Here is a 24,775-nt window from a genome sequence, read left to right as displayed (position 1 = left end):
GCCAGTGAACATATGAGAGGAAGGCACACTCATTCAGCTAATTTTGGGCCACCAGAAAATGCTTTGCCAGGCGTCCTGGGTAAATGGGGAGTCAACCATGACATCTACCATTTGCAAGTGTCTTCCTTGAGCCAGGCACTCCACATGCATCCTTTCATTTAATTCTCGTGTCATGAGGTGCAGTGTCATTAATAAGCTCACTTTGCAAGTAGGAAAATATGGCTCTGTGAGGTTAAATATTATCCTAGATAACAAAGCTCATGAATGGCAGAACCGGGATTAGAACTCATAAGTCTGTGCTCTTTCTGCTGCCACCCTTTGCACCCCCAACCCCAGGATGAGTGTAGTAACCTCCCTCCTGCCAGACAATCTGTGTATGTGTGCGCCTGTGCTGGCTGCCACTTTTCTGTTCTTCATTCCCTCTGTATTGCTCCTGTTCTGCTTTTTTGCTTCATGACCAGGTTCATTTTATTGCTTGTATTTTTTTTCTTTCCCCTGTTTGAATGATGGAGGCATGATTGGCCAGTTCTTTGATTCTGAGCTGTGACAGCTCCCAGCCTTGCTTGAAGAAGTCCTTGCTTCTTCCTGTCTCTGGTTTGGCTTGACATCAAAGCTGAAAAAGGTTACTGATGATGGCATGAACCTTTTTAGTATGCAAATTTGTAATGGCACAAATGACTTTATATCAGCATAATAGAGCTCTTAGCTATTCATTTTTATCACTGCCTGTTCAATATGTCAAGCTGTAAAATGGAATATTTTAATTTATAGGAATGAGTCAGATCCTGAAAAAAATAAATGTGAAAATACTTAATTCCAAAGTGCAAGCTCAACCACTAGGCTGTGGATTTCTTGAAGATAGGGCTTGTACCTCAGTTTCTACACTGGGTTCTCCACAAATAATGAAGATTTATTAAACTTTTGAGGTTGCTATGGTTTTTTTACAACAGAAGTAGTTGCTAAATGCCATTTAACTTTTGGGACCTAGAACACTAAGTGGCATGTTGAGTTGTACTTTAAATAATTGTAATAAAAATATGTTCTGCCAGGCTTGGTAGTATATGTCTGTAATCCCAGAACAGAGGTATACTGAGCAGCTGAGGCAGGAAGATTGCAAGTTCAAGCTCAACCTGGGCAATTTAGTGAGACCCTGAATAAAAAATAAAAAGGGCTGGGGATGCATAGGTGCTGGGTTCAATCTCCAGTACCACAAAAAAAAAAAAAAAAAAAAAAAGTGTTCCTTGAGTTGTACATATAATCCAAACTACCTATACTTAGTGACCACAGAATAAGTACAATGACGGTTAGTGTTAAATGCTATGGGGTAGGTATTTTTTATTTAAAATAGAATAGCCATGTAAAATACATGATTAATATTATAACGCAAAATATTTGGACATTTAAATACAAAATGTTAGAATCAACACTAGGACAGAAACCATTAGAGTTGAATCTGGCTATTCCATTTTCATAGAGAACTTACAGCCAGCAAGATTAATTCAGACAGGGCTTTCCTGGCTTTTTGGTGAATGAATTATTGGTCCACAGGGCCCTGATCCTTTTTATTCTTTGAACTTAGGCTGTTAAAGCAAGGCCTCGCAAATTAGAGTAAGAAATAAAAATTAAATATTTTAACCATTTTAAAACCATTGATAAAAAAACATTAAAAATACCAGATATTGTCAATATCATTTGTGATGAATGGCATTACATAAATGCTGCATTTTAATATTTACTGTATGTTTTGAACTAATTTTCAAATGAAGATGTTTTGGCCGAAATGGGTAAAAGCATAGGTATTGAAACTCTATGAAGTTGAGTGTTAAAATGATTAGCAAACATGTGATTTAAAACTCAGATCAGAGGAACACATATACTTATTTATAACTTTTCACAGTGACTCAAACTCAATGCAGTATTGTCTCAGGGTTCAGGTTCAGTGTTGTACTGGCCTAATCACACATGGAACATAATACTACTCAGTCTTGCTTAAACCATTAGGTGGGGAGGCATGATTTTTATCATTTTTCACTTACACAAATTAGAGTAATGGGAAGTCAGATAAAAAAAGTGCTTTGCATCTTCACATCAGCTTGTTTTAGAAGAGCCAGTGCATGAGTCCGGGAGGGTGTCTGGCTGTCAGGTGTAATTTCATGTCTGGATGTTCCCTTGCAGATGATTCAGTCCCTCAAGGCGCTGATTGAAAATGCAGATGCTGTATATGAAAAGATCGTGCATTGTCAGAAGGCAGGTAAGTGAAAGTTTCTTTTCCTTAGAATAAATATTAATAGCATCATTTTTCCCCTAAACTGTGTCATCTTTTTCATACTCTGTCAAAAAAAAATCAGATAAAATTATTTTTCCACGGCTAAAGAAAATACTAATTCAGTGGGGATAACAAACTCACCTGGAAGGAGCTTTCAAAACACATCAGCATTGGTCTGGGGTGTTGGCTGGGGATTGCTAGGTGTTAAAAATTCCCAGGCAGTGTTTCTAACGTGCAGTCAAGACAGAACCTCAATGCTGCCTGTGCTGCAGACCTCTGCCAGTTGGCCGTGACTTTCCAGTACCCAGTAGGGCAGTGAGGCTTGAGCAGAGAAGAAGTGGTTTCTTAGAAAGGACAGTGGACACCAGTTACAATGTTTTAATACACTGGCATTTTCAAGTGCTGTTAAATTACTAATTTAATATACAGATGTCGTACTGTATTATAATATTCAGCTTATGTAAATGTTCCTCAACTTACAGTGGGGTTATAGCTCAACTTATTGCAAGTTGGAAATAATATTAATTCAAAAAATATATATCATAGGTCAAAATGTATTTAAATCCACCTAACCTAACCCACTCAACACCGTAGTTTAGCAGCACAGTGCCCCGTAGAGTGTGAGTTGTTGACCCTCGAGATCACACAGCTGACTGGGAGCTTTGGCTCACTGCTGCTCCCCAGCCTTGTGAGAGAGAACAGAGCTCATGAGCCTGTGAAGAGGTCTGAATTCAAAATGCAAACTGTGGATTCTAGTGAATGCAGATCATTTTTGTACCATTTTGAAGTCAGAACTTCACAAGTTGAACCATCACAAATTGAGGGCTGACTGTAGTTGATTTTAGCAAAAGTAGAATTTAAAAATCAAGTATCCTACATTGTAATAAAATACATAAAATGGAGTGCTTTCACTTCAAGTTTGAGCGTCAACTTGGAAGATTCTGATATGGACAGTATTTTTTAGTCTTAAATAATGACATCTGTCTTTGTTTTCAGGGTTTTTTGGTTGCAGTCATAATCAAAAGACTATATTACTAGGCTAAAATAATCGTATCTTATTTCAGAAATGAAGTAGCTTAAGACAGATTGAAGACAAAGATATATGTGACTATTTTCTTTTTCATATTTATCAAAAGAATATCCATGTTAGTGACTAATCAATAAAATCCTCGTCGTTTTTTTCATTGTGTCAGCAAAATACTGTTAGCAAAATGATCTTCCTATTTCTAGTCCTTTCCAAGCTGATTTTCCCTACACAGTTAAAACAAGTGGTTTCAAATACTATTTTTATCATATCACTACCCTATACAGAATCACCTGGTGGTTTATCAGGGTATCTGGTATAGTTTTTGACTTTACATGTGAGATTGTCAACCCACTGGCCTACCATTTGCCAATATTAGATAAAGTTTATTAATTACACCATCTGTTTATTCATTAAGCAGATATGTTTTGAATTTTATTTGGATAAAGTGTGTGGTAGCTCTTGCATACCAAAATAAGAAAAATAATGTCTGGTTTTTGGCTTATAGAACCTTCAAATCAAACAGGACATAAAAAAGTAAATGCAGTCAGCATATTGAGAACTTACTGTGTATTACTCAGGACCCTCAGCCCACTTTCTGAGGCAGTGGGGAGAACCCTGAGTTTTGAGCAGAACAAGGGGGTCACTGAACTATAAGGCAAAACATGGTTCCTGTGTGCAGAGAATTTTAAAAATCAGAACCTGATTAATGGTAGGAGGCCATTGGCAGTAGTTGAGGATGGTTCTTGTAGGAGCAGAAGCAGTGAACAGGAGCAGGAGCAGCCCCTTCAGGCTGCCCTCTGCCTTTCCTATTACTCATGTGCCTGCTTCATCAGATTTTCGTAAGCCATCTCTGTGGTGAGACTTCCTTCTCTATCCTCTATGCTGTAATACTTTTCTCCCTTTTTAAATTGTCTCAGTCTTCCAGGAGACCTTTCATGATTCCAGGATTTGTTCCTAACCATTCTGTTCAACCCTTCAAATCATTTATTTGCTGCAGTTGATGGAACTTCTTCAGTTATTGTGTATTTTATTAATGCATTCCATCTTCTAAAAAGGATACTAACTTCCCATGGCACCAAGATTGTATATTAAGTTATTTTCTGTGTCTTAGCCATGACATCTGTTCTAACATTCTGTGCAGAGTATTGGCTCGAATATTAACTAACTAAATGTGATTTGACTCTTATTATTTAATTCTGTTAAATATGCATATAAGAATTGTGGACTTTTGGAATTTAAAAAACTGTTCATCAGAAAAAAGAACTGTTTATTAATTCAACAATTTGAGTTATTAATTCTTTGTAAATTCATTACTTTATGTAATTTGATAATTTCTCTTCATTCAGCTTTATATTGTTCTTCTGTTTCATTTTGGTAAAGGATGTGTTTGTTTGTACTTAAAAAGCTTAAAAGTCTGTCCTTAGGGATTCTGGGGAGTGGGTAGAGTGGCGATATCTACTGTGTAATGGTCCGGGTCCCTCCATGTAAACATCTGTAGAAGCCTATCAAGGTTACCTTCTGGTTTCAGCTTCTGGCAAGGCCTGCCACCTCTTCTGTTATCTCAGCTACTTATTTTAGGCTCCTTTGGTCTTTTATGTTTACAGTCATTATGAGGCCATAACGTCATCAGTTCTAGGAAGAGTCACTGATTTATATTGTGCTCAGAAGACATTTGCATAAAATTTTACTTTTGATAAGTGATTGTTATTCTGCTTGCTGAATTTTAATTTTGCAAAGGAAGATATAGGTCCCCAAAGTCCTGCAAAAGGGATTATTTTATAAATATTTCTAACTTGTAAGATAAATTTATAATCTTATCAGCTAAAAACAATTTAAGCAATTAGTGGAAATAAGGAGTCATATACCCATCTCCAATCACATGTCAGAAAGTATGTCCAGTTTGGACAGGTTCAGACTCATGACTATGTTACTGAGTTTTTAAGGAAGGGAAATGGGAATGCTGTTGTTAAAGGAGAGAGGATTGGGGTGAGAGGTATGCTGGCAAGTGAAGACCTTCTGCCAGCCTGGGCTAGCAGCCTGCAGGCCCCAGGAGGCAGATGGCAGAAAGGGACCTGGAGCAGTGGGGACAGCTCGGTGAGGGCAGTTAAAGCAGGCTATGTAGGAAAGGGAAAGGACCCCTCTTCTGAGATAGTAAGAAAGCTGTGACATTGAGGGAGAGGAGGAGCATTTTCCACTGGGGAAGTGGGCAAGGCAGTAGTGCTTAGGAGAACACCAGCTTTGTAGTGAGAGGGTGAAGGGAGAGTCAAGACAGGGGCAAGCATGGGGACATTTGTTCAGAGTCAGAGATCAGCAGCACTAGTCAAAGGGACTGATTAAATATGGGGTCATGCAGAGGTGAGTTAGAGTCTGGGCCGCCATGTTGTTACGGGATTTGGGAGTGCCAGATTTCTTTCTGTCCTAAACAAAGAATTGGTCAAGATAAGCTTAAATGGTAGCAAGGTTTTACATTTATTAAAGGTAGGAAAAGAGCTTGCTTTGCAGAGTGGGTTTGGGCCAAAAAAATAGGGAAAGGAGTTCACTCTACAGTGTGAGGACAGGCTACCATGAAGAGACACAGTAGCAAAGAGTTCGTTCGTTGTCCTCTGTCTTTGAATCCTCAGTCTGATGTCAGGTCTAAGCCACCCTATCAGAAACTTGCTGCAGTTCTCATGAGAAGTCCATGTTCGGGGATTTGGGAACTGTTCTGTGTACCTGTCCTGGGCTTTTGTAATTAACAGGTCACACCTACTTCCCCAGCTAGTGTGCCACACCCTCCTAGGATTTTGTAATGAACACGTTACTCTTAGCCACACCCTAGCCTCCTGCCTCTCTGTGACTAAGAAAGCTATAAATGACAGGGCTATCCAAGAACGAGCCTGTGTAAATTAATACGGCCAGATAAACATACTCCCCACCTTCTCACATATGGTAGCTAAGTGGTGAGGAACACATGCAGGAGACCTGAACAGGAAGCTGTAGAGGAGGAAGCATTGAAAAAGTTCATTTTATGAAAATGTGTAATCGTTGAAAATTTCTCAAATTCTGTCAGAAGATAAATCTTTTTCACTTTCTAATATCTCTCACTAAATGGCCCAAACAATAGCCTCTCTTAGAATTACAACTTTTTTCTCATCACTGAATTGATCTGCTTCATAAAGGAGAGGAAGATGGTCTAGAAGGAAACCCAAACTACTCTGCTACAGTGAGTTGGGTATTTTTATCAGGTGATTTTAAATGGAAAATAAATTGTTCTCTGGAGGGGAATGAAAAGAAATTAGTGGCATATTTCCTGAAAATTAACACATACATTTAATTTCCGTTCCCTTCTACAGCCTCGTTAAAATGACAATGAGGGATTTTTTAAAGGCACAAATCCATAAGGACAAAGAATGGGAGCAACAAAACTTTGGAAACTGAGAAACAGCTGAACAAGTGATAATTGACTAAGTGATAATTAACTTAGTTGCTGATTGGAGAAAGCTGGCAGTGGTGTCCAGGGACAGAGGAGCAATCTGATTTGCACTGCAGGGTACCAGCTCAGAATGTGGTGCTGCCAGATGCCTCCCGAAACTGGGGCAAGATAGGGACAAAAGAGAACTACCATCCATCTGAAAGCTGGATTAGGAGAAAGCAGTCAGATCTGTGTCCTGACAGTGGGGAAATTAAAAACAGCAAAATTCTCATCTTTCATATGGGAAATTTAATAGGTAATGCTTGAAAAAACGTCCAACTTAACAATCGAAGCATGTTATACTTAGAAACGTGGGCATAAATACCTAAAAGGGGAAACAAAATCAGTTAAAGGGTTTGAAATTTGGCTGCATCTGGTGAGGGAATTGTTAACAATTATTTGGCTCCTTAAATGAGGTACTTGTATAATTCTGATCAAAATAAAACCTAAATTGAAAGAAAAAAGAAGGAATCAAGGGAAAGAAGCTGCCATAGGAACCAAAGGTGTTCCTGGAGGTGAGTCTGCACGACCAGGTCTGGGGGACATATGGTGTGCAGAGGCCGTCGCTGGCCGCCCTGGGTTCCCGACACATAAACAGGTGGGCCGGTGTGAGCTCTTCCTGCACGGGAGTGGGTTCTGCCCTTTCAGAATGACTGTGACCAGAAAGCACTGAGCTTTAAATGAGAGAGACCTAGCCCACCCCAGGCCTCTGTAAATACAAGCTTCTTTCTAAAAGCTCTGAGGGATTTGCAGGCATAGCCATGGTTGCACCATTTATGGGTAAAGTGCAGCATAAAGTAACTTTCCAATTAGTGAAAGCTTTAATTAACCTTCATTTAAGTCAGCTGAATGGAATACTGTACCATCCTATCCCTGCTTTCTTAAATTTGATTTGCCAGAAGTTATTTGAACGTTTGTGGTGTTGGTTTGTGGATGACTGAGGGTCATCTTGAGATGCATACATGATTAGGCTGCAGTTTGATGCAGTGATTCCCCCAGGAGCCTTTGAGTGTAGAGGTCCTTTAACCTGTGCCCTCGGTGGCCTGCTCACTGTGCCTGTTCAGATCCATTCCCAGTGTTAATAGTTTAAGTCCATCTCCTTTTACTCAACTCTCACTTCCTACTCTTAATCAGTACTATATTGCTGCGAATATGTCACTTTTTAATTTGCTATTTGCCTCTTCTAGCCTGCTGAGCAGCTGCCACCCTCTCCCCACTATGACTAAGCTTGATAGATGTGGTTTCCCTAAAGGCAGATGAGCATAATGTTAGGCCAGCCCTACCTGATCTGGATTGATCAGCTAATTTACTTTTTTGTAAATGCCTTGGTTCCCAGAGTGTTCTGAGGGGTGAGGTTACCAGATAAGTAACCTGTGGCCATCATCACTTGGTTCACTCACATCATTACCTAGCCCAGTGCAGTCAACAGAAAATCACCTGTAAGGTTCACTCTGAAAGCATTTCACAAGAGTGCTGTTTGAAAAGATTTGCAAAAGGAAACTGGGAAGTCTTTTAACTTTTGTTTTCGTTTATGTCAGACTGTTTCTCGCTGTTTTACAGAAGTAAAAGCTGCTTCTTTGGGAAGCCAGAGACCTGCAATCTCATGCCCTCTGTGCCTTGTCTTGCAGTGTTGACTGTAGATTAGTCACTTGACCCCTGTCTGCCTCATTTTCCTCCTCCTCCCTGTCATATGATTCCTTGATGGTTCTAAAGTTCAGGGACCTAGGATCAGTGGCTTAAGCAGCAGTTTTTGAATGGCTTGCTTACATTTACTTTAAGAGATTAAACAGATTACTGCATACAGCATTGCAGGATACGTAATTTGCAGCTGATCAGCATGTATTTTGAGGGGAAAGTTAACTTTGAAGGTGAGGAGTGATCCTCTTTGCAGGCTGAGACTGTAGGAACCCAAGTCAGAATCCCAGGCTCTCCTAGGAAATCTAATAAGGTGTCCTCAGATCCAAAATAAAGTAAATGAGCCTCAGTGAGCTCACTCTCCGCTTAAAGACTGGATGTTGACTCACCACCTCCTCTCCCACACTCTTAATTAATTAACTAATAATTAATGAAGCCATGGGAAGCCAAGAGGTAGCAAGGTCATCAGTGGCTCATTCTCTGTCCCTCTTCCTCTCCCACCACCACCCATTAATTTTCACACTAATATTCTTGAGTGTGGTCAGAGTCTCCTGGGAAATGTAGTTTCTTTGCATTATCCCCCAAATAGTCACTCTTTCTGGGTGAGGCTCAAGAATTTGCATTGTAATAAGCATGTTCACGTTTTGAGAACCTCTCTTTTCAAGGTAGAGAAGAGCAGGCCCCCTTCCAGGTTGCGTGCTTTGACTGTGTGCCTCTTTCCTCTGCCTTCATAGGGGCAGTGACTGCTGAGACTCAAGACACACAATGGCTGTGTCATTGAGTGACAACGAGGTTTTCTTTCTAGAATAGTGGACTTTTTCTTTGTAACCAGCTTTCACCAATGAAATTTTCCCTGTGCCCCAAGTGAAAGAGGGGAGGGAAGTTATGGGGATGCTTACCGTTCCTGGGGTATGTGTTCTGTGAACAAATCAGAAAGTCATGCTGTCCTGTCACATCTTCCTCCCTCCTTTCTTTGTAAACCCATGGTCTCTGCATGTGTCCTTTCCATCTAAGTAACAGCCCTCAGGTTGTTCTGGCAGCTGCTGTGCTGGGAGTCAGGAGGGCCCCCTTGAATAGCTGTTTTCACCTCGAGCACCTGCATAAAAAATTGCCTGTTATCATTGCCTGCTATAGCTGAGAAGAACCGCAATGAAAGTGAAGTCCACTGACAAATCCTTTCTCATACAAATCCTAGGTTTAGCAGGTTCTCCTAACAGGTATCTTATTGTGTATTCTCACATCTAAAATAAACCTAAGGCCTTTCCAGGTCTCAACTGCTATAGTCTGTCTATCCTATAATGTAAGTATATAATGGATATGGGATTAAGTGAAGGTGAAAATGTATTCTAAGAATAATTTTACAGTATTTACAGGTAAATCTTCTTATAACAAGGAATTTAAAGCAGCTTCAAATTGTATGATTTCATCATGAGTCATTATATAGTAAGTGCCCAACTTACGAAGATTTGAGTTGCAAACTTTCACAGAAATAAATAGACCTTACATTACAAACATTTGTAGATGCAAATTGCAGAAGTAGCTCATATGTGTGCTGGCCATTGTCACAGCTGTGCTGCTGGGTGCTTACTGTACAGTGCTCAGTCAGAGCCCAGGATGTCCGGAAGCAGGAGGAAAAGCACTGGTGACGTGGAGGGGACTGCTGGGAAGTGCAAAGCAATGTACATTGTACATTTGTGTCAAAGGTGTATGAGTCTCGTTTTGTCGACTTAGGAACAAATCCAACTTATAAAAACATTCTCCCAGTATGGAACTCATTCATAAGTCAGGGACTTACTGTACTGTTCATTAGAGGTCAATAAAATGTTAACATAGTAAAGAAAAACACAGTCATGCATTTGTGCATGTGTTCCATGACAAGGTGTTGTTTCCTTGGAGATGAAAAAAAAAGGTAAAAGGTCTCTGCTGTCATGGTGAGTTATAAAACACACCCAGGCACATGACATAGATAACAGGTGTGAGTGAAGTGTGCAGGAAGGGGCCTCCCTTTCCCAGAGATCTGTTGGTGGGAGGAGGTAGAGCTTGAGTTCAGGGTTTGAGGGCATGCAGGGTTCCTGTCAGTTAAACAGGAGAAGCAGGCCATTTTAAAGTGAGCAAAATTTAGAAGGCTTAATCATCAAGGTTTGCTGTCAGTGTGCATGAAATATGCTATCCTAGCTGAAGGAAAACATTTGATCGGGAAACAGTGGAAATTAGGGTTGGAAACTCAGGTTGGATAAAATGATGCAAGCCTTGTTATTCAAGGTGAAAGCCCTTCTGGTTGATTTCTAAGCTGACATTTCCTAAAGCTTAACTCAAGGAAAGCTGATTGTGCTCCGTGGGCAAGCAATTTCATCATCCGATTCTCACAACACAACTTGTACTCTTTAAAGATGCTTAGAGCACATTGGCATGCTAAATATCCTTCGCTTTTTTAGCTCAGGATGTTCTAAGCTTATTTTGTTATAAAGCCCCTATTTCAAATTCTGTGAGTGTCTCGAAGACTTCAGGGAACTGTTTTAGGCAGTGAAGTCACTAAGTAGTTAGGGACCCACTCAGAGACTCACTGATTGGTTCAACTCTTTCCTGTATGCTTCATGTTCCAATACTACTACCAGCAATAGAATGTAGAAGCCTGAAGAAGCACAGGAAGAACTTGGTTGTGAAGGTCTCTGCCAGGTGTGGTGTTCGTGTGATCACAGTAGGCTGGTCAAATGGAAACAGCTGGTGGGTTATCAAAACAGCTGTGCTGAAGCAGAGGTAGTGGTCAGGCACAGATAGAATGGGCTCTCCTCCAAATGAGAAAGCTACCTGAGTGGCTAAGTTCTCTAAAGAAGAAAGAACTGGGAGAACATAGAAAAACTCCTTGGATATGATTGTGAGACTGATTCAGAACTGGTTATTTTCACCCTCAAAGCTTCAAAAGCATCCCCCACACACCTGATTCCTTACTGTGCTCTACTTTGTCTTTTTCTATAACAATTATTATCCTTTAATGTACAATTTACTCATGTTCTTTGATTTTTTCCTATCTTCTTCAAAAGGGAATTAAACTCTGAGAACAGGCAATCTGTTGTTCATGACATATCCCAAATGCTAAGAATAGTGCCTGGCACACAGCTGCCATTCAGTAAGTATTTGTTGTGTTAAGTTGAACATAGGATGCTGTAGTTATTTGTTCATTCATTTATTTAATAGACATTGATTATTTCAACTGACTAGAAGATGGAGTCTCTGCAGATGAACAGGGTATGGGCCCTGCCTTGGGAAAGCTCTAAGTTCAGTGTTGGAGGCGGGTGTGTGAACTGCTCATCACTGCATAGGGCAAAAGTGGAGTAGTACATGAGAACTTTGCTGCAGCTTTGACCACACAGGGAAGGAGTGGGGTGATCCTTGGACCAGATTTTAAGACAGGCATTGCATCAAGAAGGTGTTTTGTCTAGGAGCCAAGGCAGAGGGGCACAGGCTCGAAGCAGAGAGAAAAACATTCACAGGACAAGAGGGCCTGGGCTAGCAGCAGCAGTGGGCCACTTGGTGCACCACATAGCAAAGACAAGAGCAGCAAATGAGGCGAAGACAGAGAGCTTTGACAGAGCACTAGCACAACAAACTTTTATATTGCACTGCATTGAAAGAATTTTATATGGCCAAAAGCACCATTCTGAAGACTGTGCTAACAGCTTTTATTGATGGGTTGGATTTGGGGTAGGAGGAGAGAAGGACAGGAGCATGACTTAAGATTTTTTGGTTCTATCCTAGAGGAATGGAGCTGCTATTTACCAAGATGGGGAAGATGGGCTGGTGTGGGTTTGAGAAAGAAAATCAGGAGTTTGTTTTTGGACAAAGTTAAATTTGATATGCCTAGCTGACTTCCAAGTGAAAAATTCAGGGGAAAGATCCAGACTGAAGGTAATAAGCACATCAGCACAAATATGGTCTTTCAAGCTGAGATTCTGAACTCATCTGAGAAGTGACTGTGGGTAGAGAATACAGAACCTTGGCCCTCCAACTTGTAGCTGCTGGGGACATGCAGAGAGCAAGCACAGGCAGTTGAGATGCAGCAGCCAGAGAGGAAAGATGGGAACACTGCTCTTGTGGAAGTGGAATGAATGAGGTGTTCTGAAGAGATGCAGCTTTTTCACCAACAGATCCAAACTGTATTAGAGATCTCAGTGTTTGTAACACACATCATGTTGGTTTGGTGAGAATATAGGGGAACTGGTAACTGTCACTTTGTTGGAGGCATGAAAATGACGAGAAGGGCCTCCTTGGTTATGATGGTTGTACCAAACTGGGAGAAAAGGAAAAAATGATATAAAAGTTGGGATCCTCACAAAAATATTCTAGGTGGGCTGGGGATTTAGCTCAGTGGTGCTGCCGCCTGCCTCGCAAGCACAAGGTCCTGAGTTCAAGCCTGGTGCCAAAAAGAAAGGAAAAGAAAAATTTAGATTTTAAAAAAACCTAGCCTTTTTTAGGGGGGCTGGGTAGGGCTGGGGACTGAACTGATGGCGTTGCCCATACTAGACAAGCACTTTATAACAAATAAAGCCAAACTATTACTGTAGCAAGGAGAGCTTCTGTATTTCTCAGTGGAATGAAATGAGGAGGGTCTTGCTAACTACAGTATTCCTTGTATTATCCACCCACATGAATCACATGGCCTTGTGTTTAGAATGGTGGCATGCAATCAGATTACACAAAGGATAAAGAGTTGTGCAACTTCATCTCACCTAGAGTTACCCAGATGGGAAGGCTGGCAGAGGATGTACCCATTCACAAACTGTACTGCTATGGATTTGGTGGCCCAGGAATCTTGCCATCCATCTGGGTTTCAGGGATATATTTAAGAGACTTAATTTATCTATTCTGTCTCTTGTGGAATATGATTTAACAGTTCAAAATCCATCTTAAAATAACTTGGCTTTTGTTAATGCCAAGATTATTTGGGAAGAAAGCCAAGAAAAAGAGACTACCAACTGAAACTGTTAGTAATCAGGCATTTCCACATCTCCATGAGCACCAGTTTGAAACACCCACATGTCCACAGTATGCCCACACTCTGGCCTCAGAGTCCAGGGTATATTGTATTGTTTATGGAGGCTGCAAATTAAATAGGTACTGTGTGTAAATTAGTGGGACAAAATGATCCAGTAGTCACATTTTGTTCTCAGGGTATTATGATGTTGTGCCAAGATCATATTAAAGGCACTTTAATACTGCTGACCCTTGAATGGGGACCCAAATATATTTGTGTTCTGTGATATTTTATATCCCACTACACCTAATGTGGGAAATTTGAAATAAAATTATAATTTTTTATTAATTTGTCTCCATTTCAAAAACCTTACCCTTTGCTTTCAGTTTCAATTTTCCCACACACAAAAACGTTTTTGCACTGTGTTTGTTATGAAAGAGCTTTATAGGACAGCAACATACATTTTCAATTGTAAAACTAATCTTTACGTGTATCGATTTAAGATCAATATGTCTCATGAGTGGTTTTTAAAGTTATATTTATATCTAAGAAAAGTTAGCCATGCCTTACCTGCTGCATTTTAGATTCATGTCATTTATCTTAGGAGAGAAAATCCCAACCAGAATTGTTTGAAAGATCATCTGCTTCATGCTTGGCAAGGAAAAATGGCGTTCATTTCCATTGGAAGAGGACATGATACCATGGTTCTCACTTGGCCCTTCCTCCCTTTCAAAGCAAAAACTTCTTTATATCTATATATTATCGTTTTTATTTGTAGAGCTGATTGACCTTCATACAAGTTTGTTATCTATAATGGAAAGCAGCAAACTAAGTAGAGTTGGAAATTTCACCTCAGTAAATTCCCATATAGTTGTATGCAGTTGCACTAATGATCTGAATTAATTTTATATCATCATGAAAATTTTGTAACCATTTATTTGTTTTGTTTTTTTTTGGTACTGGGGATTGAACCTCAGGACCTTGCAAGGCAGGCGGCGGAACCACTGAGCTAAATCCCCGGCCCCTGTACCCATTTATTAATCTGCATAAAACATGATACTTAATCTATCAATGTTTTAGTTACTTTTCTCTCATTGCTGAGACAAAATACCTGACACAAAGTTAAAGGGGGAAAGGTTTATTTAGCTCACAGTGTGTAGAGGTTTCAGTCCATAATTGGCTGCTCCAAGGCAGGGTGGCTTGGCAGAGGGGCATCACAGAGGAGAAGTTTATGGCAAGCAGAAGACTGCAAAAGCAAGAAAGCAAGGGGGAAGACAACCCTCTTTCTGAATCTTATATTGTATCCAGGATACCGGGATTAGGGTGGTGCCAAACCAATCAGGGTACTGATTTAGTAATCGCCCACCCTTAATCCCAGCATCACATGCTAGATTCACGCACCTCTGAAACAGCTCCACCTGTGACCACATGAGGCTTTAGGGTGACATGACAATCAGCATCGCATTTTATTTATTTATTTACTTTGACAATGACAATCAGCATTGCATTTTATTTATTTCACTGCAAAATTTTTTTTTACTTTACATTTTATTTTTGTCATTAAGTTTTAAGTACCTCAAAAAACTTTTGAAACAAAATTTTTAAATTGTAAAGAATTTTGAAATAATTATTGGAAAATTATGTGAAATGCCTTCATGAATCAAAAATTTGAGCTGTTTAGTTCTAAAGAAATGCTATGGAAAGAAGCAATAATTATCCACAGTGTGTTTCTTTACATAAAAATGTAATGTACTTTCATGTGGCCATACCAATTTTTCAGATGTAACCCTACAGTTATAAATCAAAATGCATAGACAGATAGACTTATCTTGCTGTTTGTCACGTGGTCTGTCTTCTATTCCATTTAGATCAAAACTGAATTAAATTCTCATAGACATCATCTAACTATGGATTTCCCATTTTTTTCTTTCCCTGCTGTTTGACAGCCTATTACTTATTTCCTTAATTCTCAAGTTCATCACCACAGAGGAATTTGAAGAGTTTTTATCTTTGGTTAACATGTCAGAAGAAACACAGCCCACTACTTTTCCCTAGGGAGAGAAACTTAGGGTCATGGAGTCAGAGGAGCAGCGTAACTGTAGGTTCTTAGCACAGAGCAAACGAGGCGCACACACAATCCTTTTTCAAAAGAGCACCCACCCCAGGCCCACCGAGGTCTGTGTGTCAGATATTTGCTGATTTCTGGATTTACCTCTGAGCATTAATCTATGTTTCCATGTGTTTCATTGGATTCATGTAACATGCTCACGCCTTCAAAACTTTAATACTTTTAAATACAGTGTATGTTTTGACTGTTAAATAATGTAGGACATTGCAGATGTATCACACTTTGAAAGGCTGTTTATCTGATTTTGGTCTTCAACTGAAGTTAGTAATAAAAAGATTTCAGTTTCTTTGCCTAGAATGAACTATTACCTCTTGGTTGCATGACAATGTGGTTGAAGAATCAAGGAACCCTGGTGCTTTCCCCTGCCTCTCTGAAAGGTGTCCCAAAGTGTTTTGCATTTTACCTTTAAAGAAAACGTAAACAAGTCTATGCTGCTTGAGACTTGTGATACCATCAGGTTTTAGTGGGATAAAGGCTAATATAGGATAAAGGCTAGTAGAAAAAAAGGCGGTGATTTTGTTAGTCAACTTCAAGATAAAGTGAACGATATATGGCTATAAAATATATAAATTTATGATAAAATGTGCTCGGTGTACTTGGAAGGCTCAGGTAACACACAGGGAAATAGATCTTGTTTCTCAGAGAACAAGAACCCAGTCTGGGCCAGGGATTTAGCTCAGTGGTTCTACCGCCTGCCTCGAAGGCGCAAGGTCCTGAGTTCAATCCCTGGAACCAAAAAAAAAAAAAAGAACCCAGTCTGTCATTCCTTCTTAATAACTGGCCTGGTTCTGCTTCTGAACCTAAAGATCGCTTTCACAGTGGGAACTCCTCACCATCAGCACCCCCAGCAACAGTGACGTCCGTGGGGTAGAGACTCTGCCTGTCATTCTTTCCATGCCTGCCTAGTGGCTTCCCTAAGTCTGAGCCATCAGGTGGTGCTTGTGCCATGTAAACTGAGAGCCATGTTCTGTAAGAATGTGGATTCTCCAGCTTGAACCCGTCCTTTAGAAACTTCTAAATTTTGATTTTGCAGATGATCATCACAAAAGTAGTTTTCTCAGCGTCAATAAAATTCCAGTTATTTTCAGAACTATGTAGGTTTTTCTTAGCTATAATTTATCCATTAAAAAAAAATGTATGCTTTTAGGGACTGTAAAGGGTCTACTTGATAAGCATAGTTACTTTAAAAGCCTGCTTGGGAGGGCTGCTGCTATGCATTGTGTTTGTATGGACCCACAGTCCCCTGCCCAGAGCAGCACAACTGTCACTCCAAAATATCGCCAGTCTAGATAGGCTGATACAGGATACGTTGGTGACTAGTATACATGGAATATGCAGAAAAGTCAGATATATACTTCATCTAAATGCAGAGGGGTCATTTCATGCCAGTAGGATTCCTGTCATAGTTAATAAGAAGGCAGAAGGTAAAACTAATGTCTGTAGGCTGACCAGAGTGGCCATATAGTTTCTGAACAAAGCAGTGCAAGGTTCAGACATCATCCTGAGCCCGTGGCAGTGATTGAACTGTGCTGTCCACCCGGGTGCCCAGTGTGCCAGGCTCTGGCTGGTACATTGTTGAGGAAAGGAGCTAAGAGACAGCCTTCCCTAACCAGAGTGAAGTTTCTTACTGTTTCACTTAGGATGTCAAGGCTAGCAAAGAGCAATGGGGAATGATAAGGGACTCTGACTTCTTTCTTGATATGTAATTTTCTAATATAGTCACTTAAAATTTTATAATAGGTATGTCAGTAAGCTTGTTGTCCCTATGGCAAAATGCCTGACATAAACAACTTATAGGAGGAAAGATTTATTTTGGCTCACCCTTTCAGAAGTGTCAGTCCATGATCATCTGATTCCATTGCGGTGGGCTGAGGTGAGCATCACAGCAGAAGGGTGTCATGGCAGCCAGGGGCCAGAGAGATGAGGAAAGAACCAGACAGGAAGGGACTGGGACCGGATGGAGACCTCAGCTCATACCCATGACACTTTCCTAGGCCCCACCTCCTGTTTCTACACCTCCCAATAAAGCCATCAAATCATGATCTCGTCAGTGGATTAAACCACTTGGCAGTGTTAGAGACCACATGATCCAGTCACTTCCTCAAAAGCCCATCAGCTGGCAACCAAGCCTTTAGCACATTTTCTAATCACTAAGTGAAAAAACAGGATGTACTTCCTCAGATTTTCAAAAATGTAAACCTGTCTCATTAATTACTTTTAGTTTCTTTTATAAGATTAAATAAGTTTACATGACCCATTATTTGCAATTCATCCTGTGAAGTTTTACATTATACTATGTAACTGACTTAGTTACTTTTCTCATTGCTGAGACAAAATACCTGGCACTCAGAGCAAAATCTATTGTAGTTTGTAGAGGTTTCAGTTCATAGCTGGCTGGCTCCAAGGCGTGGTGGCAGGGCAGAAGGACATCACAAAGGAGAAGCAGTTCATGGCAGGCAGAAGGCATCAAGCAGTGAAATAGCGAGCAAGCGACCACAGCAGCCCCCTTTCAGTCCCTTGTATTCTCTCCAGGCTACCCACCCTTAGGGTAGGCAGCACTCACACCCAGGGAGGAGCACCCTTATCCTACACAGAACTGTGCCAAACCAATCAATGTACTAATTTAGTAATCACACACCCTTGATCCCAGCATCATTCACTCTAGATCCAGCCACCTCTAAAAAGGCCCCGCCTATGACCGCATGAGGCTTTGGGGGGACATCTAAGCACAAGCCATAACAGAATCTTTATAAATCTTCCATGTTTAGCACGTTTCCTAGTATAGTACAAAACCTCTAATTTGGTATTACACCTACATAGTTTATTTTGGTATTGATATTTAAAACACAATTGTTATGTATTCTCACCTCATTATTTGAATACTGTTGCCATCTTAGCTTTACCTCTTCTAAAATATGAAGTTTGTGCCTTTTTAAAAAAAAAAACAAAACCAAATTAGGATCAAGAAAACCATCTTCTTCCAACACCCTGACAAGTAGCTTTGCATCCTAAAGACTTAGTAAAATGTGTCAACTATCGCACTACTTGCAGGGGGAAAATGTGGACAGTTGTATTCCAGAGCAAAATTTTAAAGGTTTCTTTATGAAAGAGCTATGCTAATAACATAAGCACTAGTTCCCATACCCAGTTAGCTGCTATGCTTGTAGAAATCTGTAGCTTTTTACAAAATGTTTGGCATATTTCAGTGATGAGTTATAATAGAATTCAACCCAGCATAGAATCAAATGACCTGCATGTGGTATGTGATCAGTAAATGTTATTGGCTGACCAATTAGTGTCATTACTTCAAGAATCAAGAATTGCTCTCACTATACAAAATGATGAGATCTTTTGTATCTCAATATTGTGAGTATTGACTACTAATGACAGAAACAGAAGTGTCCTAGAAAATCTCCATGGCAAAGAAATCTTAGATGGCATGACACTTTTGCATCTTGATGTAAACATTTCTTGTTAAATGTCCTTTTAAATACAAGTAAAATAAGAAAACATTGTTTTAAAGTCTTGTTTAAGGTCATTTGGAAACATATATATATGTGACCTGAGCAGTTATTACAAAGCATAAAGCAATCTTGCTCTTTCTTACTTTCTCCCTCTCCCTCCCTCCACATACACACACTTCTTTAGAAAAGATAGAGTTGTCATTCTCATGGTTACTAGATTTTCAGCGAAGCCACTCTGATCTTGGCCCCTGATGCCCTCTGCACATGCTCTCCATCTTTGCTGTGGCTTCCCATCTCTCAGTTCCATCTCCCCACTTTCCTAAGGGTGATCCCTAGCTCTCTTGTTTGGAAACCTCCTGGGGTACTTGCTAACACATCCATGCCTGGGCCTACCCCAGACGTTCTGAGAGCTGGAGAACTTGGATTTTCAGCGTGCCCCTCCAGGGATTCTGTTGTATGGTAAGGTACATTCTGTGACTTCTCTGTGAAGCCTGACCCCATCATCCTCTCCCAAGGCCCCCAATACTCCCACCGCATTGGCGCCATCACAGTCACATGCTCTGCAGATACCCTCAGTTGCTATGCCAGTCTCCTCTTCGCCAGGTTCATCTGTATCCATAAATTGACACCCACTCCCTGCCCACCAGGGTTCTTCCCAGCAGTGGCTAACCGCCCCTCCTCTCACATCTCTTGTCTTTCCTGTAATTAAAGAACAAGGGGTTTTAAAATAAAACCACTGCTCTTCTTTGGGGTCAGGGTGTGTGACATGGTTTTAAAATTTTTGCTTATCTGATTTTCACCAGCTACTTTAAAACTCTCCACTCTGTAGACAGAGTAGTACAATTTACTGAAGGAGAAGAAATCTTGCTTTTAGGTTATTATGATAAGGACTTTTTCCTTGGGCTGATTCTTTGCTGTAAATAATTTGGAAAATAGGGAGGAGCTTAGTTAACATCTAACCCACACAAGTTCTTTATATTTACTGTTGATTTAAAGACCCTAGGAGACTTCCATCTTATAACATTTAGAGTAGATGTCCTGATAATTTAGTACCAAAAGAATGATTTGCATCTTAGATATATTATTGGATTTCTCTTGTTACATGTGTGGAGTAATTCTGTTCAGATATATAATCACATTCTCTCTACCTCTGTATTCCCCTAAAACTGGGCCTTATATCATTTTTCCTCACATAACCACATAATGAGGTCCTAATAAGGGCTGGGATACTTTTGTCTAGAAATAATAGTTGGTGCTTGGAAAATGCCGGGGCACCGGGGTAAGACAGGAAAAGATTCAAATCTCCTTCACCATTTCCTTGGAAATTTCTGTAGGTTGTCTCTGTATTTCTTGCATAGTATATGAAAGTGCCTGGCCAGGCCCTTTGTGCTCTGTTCAGTGTTGCATGCTTAGTCCCTACAATGACTTTGCCTGTCGCAGGGGCCAGGGAAAGGGCAGTCCTGCTGTACAGGTCAAGGTGAGAATCCTTTCCTTAAAAAATAAAATCAATACAGATGCTTCAGATCAGTGGATTAGCAGAACTCACACCCATGGATTTGCAAAGATAGGCCTGTAGGTTAATTATATAGACATCTTTCCTGAGTAATAGGTATGTTTAGCCAGTAGATCAGATAATGACATAAATCACAGTGGGACCAAGAGTCTTGGTCACGTTTTAAACTGGGTTTTATATTTTTAATACAATTTTCTAGTATCAATTTATCACCTTTTTCATGCCCATTTAAAAAACAAACTATTAATAATACACTTTGCACTTTCCTGTGAATTGTTATTGTACTACAGGTATTATAAGAGGGTATTATGGTTTGGGTCTAGATGTCCCCCCAAAGCCTCATGTGGAAATAGGTGGATGAGTCCAGAGTGTGTGATACTAGGATTAAGGGCTTGTGATTACTAAACCACTAAACATGAGTGATTGGTTTGGCACTGCCCTTATACCAATAGTCTGAATAAGAAAAAAGGGGCAGAAAGTCTCTGTTAAGGTAGGTCCCTTGTTGCTTTCCCTGTGTTCTTCTGTCATGAACTAGTGCTCCTCTGCCATCGTGCCTTAGAGCTGCCAACTATGGACTGACACCCCTATGAACTGTAAGCTAAGTCTAACCTTTCCTTCTTTAACTTTGGATGTCAGGTATTGTCTCAGCGACGAAAGAAAAGTAACAGAGGGTAAACTAAGGGGGGATTGTTTCAACTCTGTTTTTATAGATATCTAAAATATGAACTTTTTAGATAGCAGGGATATATGCAACTGCATTTGTTTTTAATTTTCCATATTATATCCTTATCAATATCCTTTTTATCATTTTAAATGTGTTTCATCTTCAAGTCCCAGTCTTCAAGGGAGCCTGTTGTTTTACTGCCTTTATCCCTGGTTCCTGTCTTCTGAACTTTCTGAAACCTGCTTTCTTAAAATCTTGGGTGTGTGTGAATCTAAGTTCAGCATTCTCTTTGTGTCACATTATCTGTAGGTTCTTGCTTGTTAGTTGGAATGAAGCCCAGTGTAGCAGTTCTGTCATTGACTCATTACTTTGCAGCTGATGAAATGTTCAGCAGGACAGCAAAAGTAGCCCCCAGTAGAATGAAGCTTCCAAACAGATACCTGAGTGGTTGAAAACTCCCCCACTATTGTTATGTTACACGTGTGTGCTAGTTTTTAAATGTAAAACAAAAAAGCATCATGAATGGCCCACATCTGGTCAGGCAATTGTAGTTAGGAGTCCCACAGTAATAGCACTTCCATTTCCCTTCCTAGTTTCTTCCCTACACCATGCAGTCCATGTAGCTGTGTTTCTTATTGTTTGCAGAATGCTGCTCCCCTGCCGCTTCTTGTGTTTCTCCCTTTTTCTATATTCCATTCACAGATTCCATCTACCAAGTCTCAGTGATATTTATGAGACTACTGTGCCTCTTGACTGGCAGAAAATGAAACATTATGAGGACTAAGGATTCAGGTAAAATCCAGTTCTCTTGAAGAAGTCCAGTATTAAAATTTAACAGAAGAATCAACACTTCAGTGCCTTATCTTTAGGGTCCTACCTGATGGGTGTGAGTCACTGTAGTCTACCTCAGGGAACCTCCCAGATTCAGAGAGAGGGAAAGGTGGGGCTAGATCTAATGCTCTACAAAAAACCTTGAGTTGTGAAACATAATCACTATTTGTGATTGTTATTTTCATTTGTTGTTTTTTGTTTTTCTTCAGTCTGTTAACTAATCATAGCACTGCTAGAGGCAGCCCACTGTCTGGGCTGGGTCACCATTGTTGGAGTGGAGGGAGTTTAGTCAGGCAAGTTGGGATGTGTTTAGCTTCCATCATTAGCCAAAGAGAAGTCAGAAAAAAGGAGAGTGGGGGCTGGGGATTTAGCTCAGTGGTTTCGCTGCCTGCTGCGCAAGCACAAGGACCCGAGTTCGATCCCTGGTACCAAAAAAAAAAAGAAAAAAGGAGAGTGGTCATGTGCTGGTTCCCTAGACAATCGGATGAATTTTACTAATATTGTTCTGTTTTGATTCTCATGTAAGATTCTCATGCCTTACTCGAATGACAGGAAGTTGGACCACTGCCTCTATTAGGTGGGAGAAAAATGAGAAGAAAAAAGACTAAACTGCAGCATATTATATTTATCACATGTGTCAGCTTTTGCTTGATGTTTAAAGTGAAGTCAGTCACTGTAGGGAGTTGCTTTGAGATGGTGTCATACAGAAAGGGAATTAGAAACTAAAAAGCCCAAAGAGTAAACATATACAAAAGAATGCAGAAAATCCCTTGTAAAATTCACAGCAGTTGCACATTATTTGCAAAAGCAAATGATTTGAAACAACTTAGCATCCATTAGTAGAGGTCTGGCTTCGTAATGTTGGCTTGTCCACGCAGCGGAGTCTCCATAGCTGTTACAATGATCAGTGGTTCTCTGCCCTGATCTAGAGTAATTTCCACTGTGCAGTTATCCGAGGGAAAATACCAAGACAGAGAACAGTAACACAGTATGAAAGAAAAACGTGAACATTTGTATACATTGCTTGTGTTTGCAAAGAGAAATAGTTCTAATAGAAAGGTAAATTTAAAACTAATTTTAGAAAGTGTAAGAGGAGGAAGGATCAAGGTAGAGGAGAGTAGGAAGGAAGTAGGACTTACCTAAAAACATCTTGATATGTAGTCCAACTGTGGGCTCCTGTTGAGGTTTGTTATCCATACCATTAGACAGTTACATCCCAAAAGAGCATGCTGCACACACATAGGAAAAGTCAGGCAGCAAATTAACCTAACTGTACTTTGTTAGTGATATGACCACATAGATTAAAAATTTATTCCAGCTGACTAGGAACACAATATTTTACCTTGAATTCTCAGTAAGATTTGCTCTAAAGATAAAAGAAAGTGCTAAGAGAGTTTTACATTGGTTCCAGCAGTCTTCCTGTTAGTGGTCACATTGGTATGCTCAGGAGTTAAGATTTCTCCACCTCAGAGGATAAAAAAGCATAAAATGTAAAAGATCATGTAAAAACCCTCAATTTAATTTGAATTAGAAATATTAGTAAGATTTTATCTTTCCTTTTAAAAAAATGTGTCCTAGATCTGCCAAGATCATAATCTGGGAACAGATCTTCCTACCACCCCCATACAGTTTCCTTGAAGAAATAGCTCCAGGTCTGAGCTAGGTATTTGGTGAATCTAGATTTCTTTGTGCCAGAGCAAGGAGGCATCAAGGACTAATTGGTCATTTCAGAAGGGCTGGGAACCAGTTTGAAGGAGTCCCATTTCCAGAGATTCAGTGATTGACGATAAGGGAATACGTAAAAAATCCATAAATTATAATGACCACATGTAAGGGACCATACTAACCTGCATTACTGCAGTGCACATCCTCTTTAGTCTACTTTGAAGGACAATGGGAATCTTGATTTGATGAGGTAAATCCTGGTAAGGAGTCTTAATACTTGTATAAATGTGATGTTAGAGTTCATGTCCTTCTTCTGGTCCCCTCCCCTTTACAGTAGGCTTGGTATCTGACCTCGCACTGACTTGTACTGTGATAGGAAGCACATGATTTTACCTCCTTTTCACACCAGTCACCAGCATCATGTCCTCAGAAGAGCTGAAATCTGCCTTGTGAGATTCCAGAGACTTGGGTTCTAGCTCCAACTTCTCATCCTATTCCCTCTGCACCTTCATCTCTGAAGTTGGCTGAGCACCACTTCAACAAAATGAGATCATGTAATGATAATCCTATGGCCCAATCTACCCTTTCAAACTCTAAGGAACCATCACGACCCCTAAGATGCCTTCTGTCTGTTGATACAGTGGATTTTCAGTGTTTTTTCTGCATTACTACCTTCTTAAATGGCACATATGAAATTCCATTAGAAGTTGGAGTGGTTTTGGCCATACTGAAAAAAGTAAATACTGCCAATTCATTGCCACAGATTGAATGGGGAAGTAATATAATTTGTCTTTTTTCTTTTAGCCATGGAATTCCATGAACATTTGCACAGCATAGGCACCAAGGAGGGTCTGAAGGAACGAAAACTACAAAAAGCAGTGGAGAGCTTTACCTGGAATATTACCATCCTAAAGGTATCCACAGAGTTGTTTCTGAGGCCAGTGATGTTTCATTTGTTTTCCACTTGCTTCTTTCCATTTGGATCACATTCCTTTTGCTGTATATTATCAGCCATTGAGGTTTCAGCACAGTGAAACCCATGAAGAGCTCTGCCCTCCGGAGAGTGTGCAGGCCCTGGGGATGGGAAGGAGCATGGTGGACTTCCAGAGTGGGCACAGCAAATTCTGGTAGACACGTTTTATCCTGGAAGCATTTTAAA

The 24,775-nt window shown here is 40.2% G+C and overlaps 1 protein-coding gene across 4 annotated transcripts in view; it reads left to right on the top strand.

The window, feature by feature from the left end:
• The window catches only part of Plcl2 (phospholipase C like 2), a 191,235-nt gene that overhangs the window by 143,485 nt on the left and 22,975 nt on the right, over positions 1 to 24,775 (top strand). For all 4 annotated transcript variants that reach the window (XM_087182246.1, XM_087182245.1, XM_021243923.2 and 1 more), the window contains 2 exons: positions 2,176 to 2,251; positions 24,421 to 24,530. In XM_087182246.1, coding sequence (XP_087038372.1) covers positions 2,176 to 2,251; positions 24,421 to 24,530 — 186 coding nt within the window. The remainder of the gene's footprint in view (positions 1 to 2,175; positions 2,252 to 24,420; positions 24,531 to 24,775) is intronic.

This window comes from Heterocephalus glaber, unplaced genomic scaffold (assembly GCF_053883595.1).
Source record: "Heterocephalus glaber isolate CG9 unplaced genomic scaffold, H.glaber_assembly_v1.0 deba00001472, whole genome shotgun sequence".
NCBI classification, from domain to species: domain Eukaryota; kingdom Metazoa; phylum Chordata; class Mammalia; order Rodentia; family Bathyergidae; genus Heterocephalus; species Heterocephalus glaber.
Note: the sequence above shows the minus strand (reverse complement) of the source record. Positions and strands in the feature narration are given on the sequence as shown.